General features: G+C 51.6%; 1 protein-coding gene across 1 annotated transcript; it reads right to left on the bottom strand.

Moving 5' to 3' along the window:
• Positions 1 to 3,061: 3,061 nt before the first annotated feature.
• Positions 3,062 to 10,406, bottom strand: SLC35E4 (solute carrier family 35 member E4). Its single transcript, XM_006268938.4, has 2 exons — positions 9,705 to 10,406; positions 3,062 to 6,058 (listed from the first exon to the last, which is right to left on the bottom strand). Exons 1-2 carry the CDS (start codon positions 10,264 to 10,266, stop codon positions 5,631 to 5,633), a joined length of 990 nt encoding a protein of 329 aa, XP_006269000.4. The 5' UTR covers positions 10,267 to 10,406; the 3' UTR covers positions 3,062 to 5,630.
• Positions 10,407 to 12,290: the final 1,884 nt, after the last annotated feature.

Raw genomic sequence — 12,290 nt, 5'->3', positions numbered from 1 at the left:
TTCCTGCCCCTGGGGCAGGGGGCTGGACTCGATGATCTTCTGAGGTCCCTTCCAGCCCTAATGTCTATGAAATCTATGAAATTTTGCCACTTATACAACTACAAGCATTGCAGCGCTGGGCACCTTTCAAAAATGCCTCTAGTGTGAGGTACTAAACAAATGTATATTAAGCTGTCTTAATGCACAGTAGCAAATGTGCATGGTTTTTAAGTGACACTTAATGTGCAGTAGTCTATTTTCTGTGCATTAGCGTAATAGTTTTTTTACGTGACACTTTAATGTGCAGTAAATAGGCTACTGCCCATTAAACCACGCGTATAGATGTGCCCTGTGATCCTGTTACTACTGGATCTTTTGTTTGATATGCTAAACAGATGAGCGCTCTCAGTCTCATGCTGTGAGTTATGTTCTCCAATCCTGAAGTATTTTCCTGGTTAATTGTGGTGCCATGCTATGTGGGTTCCTTTGGTTCCACTAGGAGGCTGCTTTTCTCTCACCACTTTGCTGACCAAAATGCTATTCATATCCAGCCAAGCCACATGGCTGCCAGGCAGGGAGAATCAGGGCATGCTCAATGAATTAATTGCAGCTGCCTCTATCATCCTGAGTCTAACTAATGTAACCCAGTCTTTGGGATGTCTGAGTCACTGCAACCTATGAGAAACTGTTTCCTTCCCACCACTAGCAGCAAACAAATCACAAGAGATCATAGCCTGAAAGTGCCCAGATCCTTAGTCCAGCACTTAGTGTCCTGTTGGCCTCCATATCAGTTTGGCTAGCACAAAGTCCTCCCAAATAGAGAATCACAGCCCACTCAGCCCCCAAGAGCACCCTTATCCCCAGACACAAGGCTAATTCTGCACATCCTCCACAGAAGCTTCAGACTTGAGAGGGGAATACATGGGTCAGAGAAGTGCAGATTAAGGAAGCAGGAGGGAACATGGTGAAGGGGGATCTGTGCTCTGTCCATTCTGCACTGCTGCAAAGCCCTGTAGGAGCCAGATGTGTGCCAGCCCCCACTGCCACCAAAGAACAGGCAACCAGACTAGGCCTGCCCTGTCCCAGCCCCTATGAGCAGAGTTCAGAAGGACCTGTCAGCAGAGACCCCAATTCTAGCAAATGACTCAGGGTGACCACCTAGCCTGGAGGTACCAGCCCCAACTTCCCTTGTCTCTTTAAAGAACTCTCTGAACAGGCCCCTCCTAAGTGAACAGCAGGTGAGGCTTACCTTCATATTCCCTTGGATTCCATGTTATGAGGAATTCATGCCATAATCCATGTTGTCAGCTGCTGCAGCTGTATTGTGAGTCTCATTATACTCCCAAGTGGATCCCCTGAGTAAAGCTCCAGCTCCTGGAGTCACAAGAATATGGGAGAGTCTTCGCTTTCCATTCAAAAAGAAGGAAGTCCTCACTACTGCAGGTAATAGCTGTGGTAATCTGATTCCTAAAGGCTCCAGTACCAAGTAGAAAGAATGCAGCAGCTCTCCTCTCTGCTCACAAAGCCCCTGGGAGGGGCAGAAAACTGGAGTCACTCACCATGTGTATCTGGCATAAGTCTGAGCCCTAAGCATCATTCATGCAAGTTAACCTCTGTCCCGTGGGTCAGACGTAAATATGTGTGTGTGTGTCTGCTTCTCCTGCCAGCTCCCACTGGGGGCTCAGATTTACCCCAGGGAAAATCCCAGGTTCCAAATACTTCTATAAACCAGAGAAATGCTAGCCAAGTCCCTTTAAGGAGCAGGGAGAGAAAAGTGGCCTCAGTGGACTGGGAACCCACTAGTGGCAGCATGTGAACCTCCCCCCACCCATAGCGCAGAGCAGAACATTTGCTGATGGTCAGAGTCACTCGATCAAAGGCTAATCAGACAGGTTAATAGCTAGGGACTAATTAAGTGGGTGAAGCAAGGCATAAATGTGTGAATCTCCATTGCCACAAATGACCAGCACAGTCACAGACTCACACTAAGGTGGGTTCATCCCCCTGTGCAGTGCAGACCTGGTCCTGCTCCTGGTGACTGAAGCTCAGATCCCTGCTCACAGTAAACATCAGCAAACCAGGACTTTAAGGAGTTAATATTTCCTGCTGCCCTGCTTGTAAACAGTGCAAACTTCATGCACAAAGTGCAACAGGACTGGAAAACAGCCCATCCAGCTGGCTTGGCCCAGACAGTAGGACCCCTGGAACATGTACTGTGTAGTCTGCTGCTGTTTGAGAAAGATTTGGTACTCCCTGAATCGCATCCAGACACTTCATAGAAAATGTGGAAACCTACTCCATAAACGGAGAATCAAAGAGAGTCTGGGTTGTGACTGTGGTGCAATTTTCAGATGGCACAACACATTGTGAATGACTGCTCGATAATCATTTAATGGCCATCTAAAATCGATCTATGCAGCTACCCCTAAAGAAGTCAAATGGTTATCAAATTTAGATATTAAATCTATAAATTTTGTAATCCTAAAATGTCATACGAAAGAAGTGTTTGGGTTTGTCTCGATTACCACAGAAGAGCAGTTTGGCTTCCCCTGCTGGTTTGGGACAAACCCAGACATTCAGGCTGTAGATTGAGCTGCGCATAGGCAATAGCAGGGAGCACATGGGGAGTGGAGTGCTCTTGTGCCCTGTGGCTTTAAGCTTGACCTAGAGCCACCGCAACTGGTCATGCAGAGCGGGAGGCCTGAGGACTGCTTCCTGCGAGCTGCACTATACCATGGCTGCACTGAGCACAGGGGTTCAGGGGTTCCCAAAATGGATCCTCCAGGAAAAAATGGTTGCTTCAACCCTGCCATTAGGAATTGCTGTCCTGATGTCTTCTACCTGGAGGTCAATTCCTCCCCTTCAGTACTACCCACTCTGGAGCGCACCCCTTCTCCTTCCCTGTGCATCTCCCTCTCCCAGGGATATTCCCTTCTTGGTGTTCTCCTTTGTATCTCTTCACCCAGGGGACACTGATCTTCTCTTGCTTCCCTGTCAGCCCAGAGCTCCATAGGCTGCCCCTCCTCAGAAAACCCAACTCTATTTTCATTTCTTAGAGTCACCCAAGGAAAGCAGACTAGAGTACAATAAAAATAGAGCTTTATTTGAGGACAGGTGCAGTCAGAGCTGCCCTTTGGCCCCAGGCAAGGCCCAGCCTGCTGGCATAGGACCCCCAACACACCAACACTACAAGCCTTTTCACCAAAATCATTTTGCATGTTACTCAGAGTCATGGTTCTGGCTGGAGTCCCACTGCAGAGCACTGCTACCAAGGAAAGAATGGCTGAAAAGGGCAGAGGGATTTCCTCATGGGCTATGTGTATCTGCACACACACTATATGCATGAATGTGATCCTGCTTGCTGTTGTGTTTATTCTGGAGTGTGTGTTGTGTGCATGTGCATTCTGGCAATTATGAGTTAGTGCTGGGGGGATGCATGAGGATGCACTGCAGGGGAGCATACCTGTGTGTGTGTGCTAGCAGTGGTGTGCAAGTATACACTTAGGGGAGGGAGCACACATCAGTGTGCGCTCTGGTGCTGACAGATGTGTGTGAACTGTGGGGGACCATGTGTGTGTGTCTGTATGTCTAGACAGTGTGTGTGTGCGCAAATCTGGGGTGGGGGGGCCACCTCTGTGCTTGTCTTGCTGCTGGTGTGTGTGCACACATGTGCAATCTGGGTGTGTTGGCATTTTAGCACTGTTATGTACCCTCTGGAGGAGTGCATGCATGTTAGTGCTGGCATGTGAATGGACACTTGTGATAGAGAACATCGGCCTGTGTATACCCATGTGCATGGGTACATGCACGTACATACACTGGGCCCTAAATCCATCACAGTTGGCAGCTCTGAACCAACCAGTAAGCTAAAAGACTCAGTTTTGAGATGCTCTTGGAAGCCTGCCAGGCACAGGCTCTTTAGGGAGAGTCCACTGGGGCAGGGAAGCAATCTCTCCCATAGCATGTCAGGGGTTCTGCCCCAAGCCTGCGACAGCCATATCTCAGAATAAGGAAATGCAGCGGGCACAGTCCAGGTGAATCAGTCGGTCATTATAAGGTGAATCAATGTGTTTTTAACCCACAAGAAAACAGTTCTTGGGGAGCTCAGGACTGATGCTAACTGGTTGGCTTGTATCAATAAAACAGATGCACAGCCCTAATCAGCTGCATGTTTAGAGAACGCTAGCAACAGCATTCATGCTTCTGAAGTTCTCCTCACAATAGTCTCAGGCTGTGCCTGTACAGGAGAAAGCTCACCACAGACTCTAGGGCTTAGGAACAGGACTTGCAGCAGCCCGTAATCAAGGCTGGTCCCCAATGAGTTCACTCAGACTCAAAGGAGACCTGCTGAACAGAGACACAAAACTTAATACACGATTTGATAAAAAGTGCTCTCTTATACACACACTCATACACACATCGACACACAAAAAAGCAAAGCTCACACGTGCGTACTTACACACACTTCAGTAGGTCTGATATGCTCCATTGAGCAGAGGGCAATAGTGATCTCTCACACTCACACACACACACACTTCTGATATACTCCATCCAGCGGAGCTCAGTAGCGAAGACAAATATAAACACATTCCTATAGGGAAGAATTTCTGACACCCCCATCAGTAGAAAACCCCAGCACATACATATATGCACGTACACACAAATGGGCCAGATGTGCTTTCTCTAACAGAGAACAATACAGTAGTGCCTGGATTCTCCACAGGGTTAGGTTCCTTAGCTCCCTGTGAAGAAGAGGATTTGTGAAGCATTCAGGTACAGATAGAGCCACAGCAAACAGCTGTGTGGGACCACTGAGGTGCTCTAGTTGTTCACTGTGACTTTTATTTCAAAGAATGCAGTATCTCCAATCAGCTGTGTGGGATCCTGGATGTGCTCCTGCTGACTGAAGTGAAAGTCAGAGCAAACAGCTGAAAAGCTTGTCTTTAATTTGGCAAACTGCTGTAAACTAAGTTGGCTGTAAGCCACCCAGAAAAGAATGATCCAGCTCTACTGTAATTAGCATGCATGTATGTATGCATGTACACATACACATAGGAAGAGTGCTTACATTTCCATCAGTAGAAAACCATAGTACATATAGGCATACATATATGCCTACATTCAGAGACAGACAAGCCTGCATACTTCTGCTGTAATCTATTCAGGAGCACTCAGAAGAGAAAGCACAAATACAGACACACAGATGCAAACACACCTAAATTACTGCTATCCGGCATAGGACAATAGTGAACTTGTGCACACACACAAATGCTTTCCCCTCACATTCCCTTCCCAGAAAAGTTCTGACATTTTCATCAGTAGAAAACCATAGCATATAAACACAGCAAAGTGTCTGATACACTTCAACATCAGAGGATACTTGTAAATACACATGTACATGTGCTTGTACACACCCATATACTTGGATATGAAATCCTCCATCCACTAAACAGCATCAAGAAAGCATGCACACATTTGTCAACACACACACACACACCAGAGAATGCACTGCATTCTGTAATGCATACCCCCTATAGAGTGCAGTGCCAGTTACACACACACACACACACACACACACACCAGAGAGTGCATTGCATTCTGTAAACTTTCCTGGCCAATTTGTAGAGGGTCACTATGCACCAGCCAAGGATTCAGTCTGGTTTCATCTGCCCCCTGCCTAACCTTGCATGCCAGTATCCAGCTATGAGGTCACAATTGTGGTACATAAACATCCCCACAAGGGTGAGTCCAATGCCAATATAGCTGACCCCACTCAGGTGACTGCCAAAAAGAAGCCACGAAAGCACCAGGTTCCCCACCACATTGAAGTTGCCCAAGACATGAATGGTGAGGGCAGAGGTCAGTGAGATGACGTAGAAGCTGGTCAGGTTGTAGAGGACAGAGCCCAGACAGCTGAGCAGGATACAGGCCCAGAGGGCACTGTCATATTGCAGTGAGCCATCCCAGGCAGGTCCCACTTCCAGCACCAGAGCTGCCAGGAAAAGGATGCAAAAGCTGGGCAGGGACATCAGGCAGAGCAAGGTAATGGAGTCCAGCTTCTCGTCCTGCAACAGGGTACCTGGATGAAGACAGACACAGTCAGACAGCAAGGGATGCAAGCCTGGAGGGTGGTGAGGGAAACCAGAGGCCTTTCAACCAGCAAACAGGGGAAGGTAGACAGACACTTGCCAACAAGCTCAACCTAGTAGTGGGAAGTAAAACAGTCGTCAGGACCCCTGCTCACCACCACTTACCCTGCCTAAGACAACACCAGGACATCACACCAATATTCATATCATAGCATATTACACACAAAAACTTGCACAGCCATACAACTGACATGTTAGTGCTGGTATTTACTTACTAAGTCATGCTTGGCATCATGCACAACTTGAAATGTGACTATGCAATGCTCACACAGATACACAATCACTCATATCACCTCATGCAATGATATACATGAAGCATACTCACAATACACTAGTATCTTTATAACACAGGGCAGGTTTTCAAGGGTTCAACATCCCAATGAAAATCAGATTCTCAAGAGTACTCACCTCTCAACAGCTCTGTTTCGCTATATTTGTGCTCAAGCTTTCCAGAAGCCTGAACACTTTGGACAGTCCACCCCACCTTGTACAGCCATCACGCACAACATTCAATCCTTTTCTGTTCCATTATTAGGCCAATACCTTATGTAACCATGCCAAGAGGCAGCTAATGGCCAGCTAATGGTCAGAGCAACTGTTCCAGACCCCAGCACTGCTCTGGGGATCAAATTCTTTTCCAATGGGAAATAGACGGCAAAGAGATCAGAACAGAAATGGAATATTGCACAGAGCTCTATGGTCTGATACTCTCATTCAGCAATGAAAGGGTTAAGATGAAGCACCCAGTGCAATACCTACAAGGACATGAAGCATCAGTCGATGCAATTCAGGTCCTTTGCCACTTCTGTTCTATGTGAGCTAGGACTGTGAATGCAGAAACTGGGTGGAGCACTGGAAGAGCATGGGGGGTGTTACAGGGTGGGAATGGAGAAAGTCTGGTGGTTTGGAGCGAAGTTGTAGGAAGGAAAGTCCACAGGGACCTGGAGGCCCCAGGAGGTGGAGAGATCTCACTGGGAATCTTAAGGCTCTGAGGAGAAAAGCTTGCCTGTGGGCTGAACCCTTTCAAGGATATGGGGAGGATTTAATTCAGAACATGAGCAGAAGATGACTTCTCTTCACTAATCTACCGGCTGTCACAAGTACTTTGGGAGACTGCTTTTAAGACCCTCCAGATTTCCCACACAGTTTGGCAAAGCTCAAGGTCAACATTTCAAAAGCTATGTTAGAACCATCCTGCTGGGTTCGCAGTGCCTCTGGCTGGCACATATTGTCCTGTCCCCTCTAGCATGCCCCAAAGTGGCTCTCAATGCAACATGGAACCATGCTGAAACTAAGATGCTTTCACAGCCTTGCACCCAGGACAATATGCTGCAGTCCGTACGTCCTCCCCTGCCCCCACCCGTGACAAACCAACACCACCAGAATCGCTGGCATTTCCCAGATGTGAAACATGAGCAGATACCACACCAAGACCCAGAACTTGTGTGGGGGCACTGATACTTCCCCACAGGGGAAGCAGCTTCCTTGATTTGGGTTAACGGAACTGTTTGAACAAAAGCGAGAAAATGGGCTGAGAGAAGGGGGATGAAAAGGTGGGGACACCTCTCTACAGTGAATGGGGCTTTGTCCCAGGAAAAGCAAACAGTAAAACACAGCCCTCTACAAGTAATAATGTCCCAGTAACACGACCTTGGCCCACAAACAAGACTGTGGGGTGAGCAGCTGGTAAAGTGCCAATTCCCCAGATGCAAACAAGTTGCCCTAGGCTGATGGGGTCTCAGACTAACACCCAGGACACAGACTCTAAGTTCTTCATAGATTTCATAGATTTCATAGACATTAGGGCTGGAAGGGACCTTGGAAGATCGAGTCCAGCCCCCCGCCCAAAGGGCAGGACGTCAGCTGGGGTCATAGGATCCCAGCAAGATAAGCATCCAGTTTCATCTTGAAGGTGTTCAATGAAGGCGCTTGAACAACCTCCGGCGGCAGGCTGTTCCAGACCTTGGGGGCTCGGACAGTAAAGAAATTCTTCCTTATGTCCAGCCTGAAACGATCTTGTAGTAGTTTGTGACCATTCGTCCTCGTCATCCCTTGGGGCGCTCTGGTGAACAAACGTTCCCCTGGATACTGATGGTCACCCCTGATAAACTTATAGGTGGCCATCAGATCACTCCTGAGTTTGCGCTTTTCCAGGCTAAAGAGCCCCAGGGCTCTCAGCCTGTCATCGTAGGGTCTGCTTCCCTGACCCCGATCATGCGCGTGGCTCTTCTCTGGACTCTCTCAAGCCTTCTTACTTAAGCCTGCAAGCTCTTTGGGACATGGACTGTCTTTTTGCTTCTCTAGTGCCTGGTACTATGGGGGCCTGGTTCACAATAAGGATCTCAGATGCTTCCACAGTAAAAACAATAATTAAAGGGGGGGGGGAGAGGGATGGACAGAAGGAGGACAAAGGAACTTTGGCAGTCTGGGCAGCACCTTGCTTGGGGGGGGGGGCAACAGGAATTTCTGGCAGCTTTGATTTTTTTCTATGAAACTGGAGATGTGAAAGGCCCCTTTCACCCATGTTCTTGGGCCAGTGAAGAATCCCAGCCACAAGTTGTTTCCCGGCCTGTTTTTCAATGGCTCAACGTTAGGAGTTCTTACTGGGACTTAAAAGTAGAGGCAGGCTAGCTACTAGGTCAGATTCCAGTACACAGCTTATGCCATGAAACACTGCCTTGGCAAGACCCCAAGAAGTGACACACCCTGCAAAAAAGGTTTGGTCTGGAGAAAAGGAAAAATTTCCTTTTGAGTAAAAAATAAACACTGGCATCTCTCTGATGTTTGCTGCCAAGGACAATTCGGCCTGAGAAGCCCTTTGTCAGATTGTGTCACAGGCTGTTTCTGCTCTTACACCACCCTCCTGGCATGCAGGGCCAGGGAATTTCCTTCCAACAGGGGTAGGGAAAAAAAACTGCACGGCTCAGGGGATAAACGATGGATTGTGAAAACCTCCCCTGCAGGTAGTAACAGCTGACTAGTGCTAGTAGCTAGTAACAGTTGACTACTGCTGGGTAAAATGGGTTTGGTAGGTCTCACTCCATCCCCTAGGAAAGTGGTGCTGTAGTCAGGCTTTTGGTCGTGTGAGAAAACTGAGGATCCATGGCACTCTCTCTGGGTAAAGGGATGAAGAATGGTGGCAGAGAAGATGGTTGACGTGGTGCCAACGTGGCCCTCTCAGCGGGGATTCAGTCTGTAGTATTACACCCCTTCTCTTACTTAGCGCCCAGAAAGAAGCTTACCTGTGACCAGGAGAGGACAGCCTTATCCTTTAGCATCATTCACAGCCTTTTGATAGCACCCTGAACCCCAGTCCCTTGCAACCTGCTATGGAGAGAGCAACTTTCTGGTCAAGGTGCAACCCCCTCTGGTCTAGCGCCGACGCGGCCCATCGGCACTGCCCGCATCTGGTGACAGGAGGTGCTCTGGCCGGCGAGAGCAGCCTGGCGGGAGGCAGCTGGCACGTGGGCACTGGGGGCCTGCAGACCCGAGCCAGGGGCCCACGAGTAGCGGCGCCCCCGCAGCAGGACCGGGCCCTGGAGGGCGACGCTGGGGGTGGGGGCGCCGGGCACTTACTTTGCTGTATGGACTTGAGCGCCCGGAGGCAGGTGGCGGCCAGGAGGAAGCAGCAGCCGGGCCGGCTGAAGTGCACCTCGCTGAGGAGGCTGACGGAGGCGCCCAGGCAGATGGGCCCCATGGCGGCGTACTGCAGCGGGTGGTGGCAGGTGCCCCGCAGGCCGCGGGACAGCGCCAGGGTGAAGAGCGGCGTGGTGGTGTAGACCAGCTGCGCCAGGTCCAGCTGCACGTAGTGCAGGCCCAGGTTGCCGCAGGCCAGGCTGGCACAGAAGGTCAGGCTCAGCAGGTAGAGCCGGGCCGGGGCCGGGGCGGGCGCCGGGGCCCCGCACCGCCCGCCCCGCAGCCGCAGGCGCAGCCAGAGCCGGCCCAGCGGGCGCCCCACGGCCACGGCCGCCAGCATGTGCAGCGCCGACAGCAGCAGCGGGCAGCGGAACCGGTGCACGGCGAAGATCCACTTGTTGAGGCCGGACATGGCGGCGCCGGCGGCCAGCCACAGCAGCACGGCCAGCGGCAGCGGCGGCGGCGCGCCCGGCCCCCCGCGGCCCGCCCCGCCCGCGCTCATCGCCGCCTCATGGCCCGGCCCCGGCCCCGGCCCCGGCGCGGGCGTCCGGCGGGAGCGGCGTCGGGCGCCGGCTGCCCCCCGTCTCCCGCCCCCCGCTGCGGCTGCGACTGCGGCGCCGGCTCCGGCTCCGGCTGCAGGCGGTGCCCGGGCCACGTGCGGCTCCTCCCGCCGGGCGGGGCCCCGGCGCGTCACCGCTCCCCATGGCAACTCGGCCGCGGCGTTGCGTCACGGGGGGCGGAGCGGGGCGTCGTTCCATCACCTCGTGCACCTCGTGTCCCCGAGCAGGGCGGGCAGGCGCGTGGTGTCGTCATCCCAGCGGGCAGTGACGGCGCCCCCTTCCACCGCCGCGTGACCCCGTTACTTCGTGACGTCACCCTGCCACGACTCAAGGTGTTTCTGATGTGGAACCGTGGGGGATGCGGGCGGGCGAGTGGGCACCCGTCCCAGCCCGTCTCAGCGCCGGCAGCCGGAGCCGCGCTGGCCTGGCAGCAGCCACCAGAGCCGGGGCCGTGGGGGGGCAGCTGAGACTCTGCCCTGTCCCACCCGGCCTCCAGCGGGCAGCGGAGCATCCTGCCCCGCGGCCGGGCGCTGAAGGAGCTCGCGGCACCGCTATGGGCACCACGCGCGATCTCTGGGACAGGCCTGTCCACGATGAGGCGGGGAGCAGTGGGAGATGGTACCCAGGAGCAGGAAGGACGGGGTTTGGAGGCACTGGCCACATCTACCTGGACCGTTGCTAGTGCCCAGTCGGTCACACACAAGGCACGCGGTACAAAAGTGCAAAATGATTGCACGGTAACCAGGGTTACTGCGCGGCAGCGTTGCCAAACAGCTTTTAGCATCATCGAACTGCGAGGTGGCTCATTACTACTTGTGCTTTGTGCCACCCCAGTGCTACTGCGCGGTAGTAACGAGTCACTGCACAGTCAGCACCTTGTGTAGACGCAGCCACTGGGTACAAGACAAGCCTCTGGCAGAGCTCCAAGTTGTGCTGCTGTTCAAGTAGGGGCAGGGGGGCAGGGACGAAGAGCTCTGCTGTTCAAACCTCAGTTTTGTTTCAGCTCAATGGAGAGAAACAGATGCAGACTTATGCCCTGTCTAAGCTAGAAAGTTGTACCGCTTTAACCACCAGGGCATAATTTCGCTGGTTGATCCAGGGATGCCGCTGTGCTGGTGTATATATAGATGCTTTGTGGCTGTTAGCTGGTATGGGAAAAGGCAGTTAGCCATATCTGTAGAAGACCCCTCTATGCCTGTAAAACTGCCAAACTAAGGGGGAGGAGGATGCACTGCTTGAACTCCGCTGGTACAACTATCCAAAATAGTTACGTAGTGCGCGCGCACAGTCCCACTCGGGGCAATGCTCACGTGCTCTACTGACATTCTGGCTCCTGGCCCTTCCACCTTCCAAGATGAGGTGCAAATTGCCATGCTTCTTGGTGTCTTACTCTCCAACCAAACCATAAAGTCCAGGGTAAACAAAACATCCAACAGCCATTGATCCCATGCTGAGTCTTCCCTCTTCCATCAGTGTATGTCCTCACAGGGCTCTAGCCCCACCATGGGCTCAGCAGTACAAAACAGATTTCCCCTCACACTGCAGTGTGTTGGCCTGATTTTAAGAATCAGTAGCTCAATTGTGGGCATGGTGCAATATCCCTAAAATGACCAATCATAATACGTCCAGTCAATAACTTGGAGACCTTTATTGACTCATCGTAGCGGCATATGACATTTAGCAAGCAAGCAAAGGCTCTCACCATACACTGTGCCCCAGAGATGCACACAGGAAGATGGACATCTGGCCAACACGTGATAGTCTTCTCTTGTTTATTCTTGTTTGAAGATAGTAGTCTCTTGCTTCAGTTTGTGGTGGTCTCACCTGCAGGAAGTTGCCGAGTGATGAACATACCCTCCCTTTGTTCCTCTCAAGTGTTGTACATTTAGTCCATTCATTATGCACCTAGCTAGTGCTCATTCATTGGTGGTCTGGTCTGAACTACCTTGTCCAGCCAATGGAGGTA

This window comes from Alligator mississippiensis, chromosome 10 (genome assembly GCF_030867095.1).
Source record: "Alligator mississippiensis isolate rAllMis1 chromosome 10, rAllMis1, whole genome shotgun sequence".
NCBI classification, from domain to species: Eukaryota; Metazoa; Chordata; order Crocodylia; family Alligatoridae; genus Alligator; species Alligator mississippiensis.
This window is presented reverse-complemented; position numbering and strand designations above follow the sequence as displayed.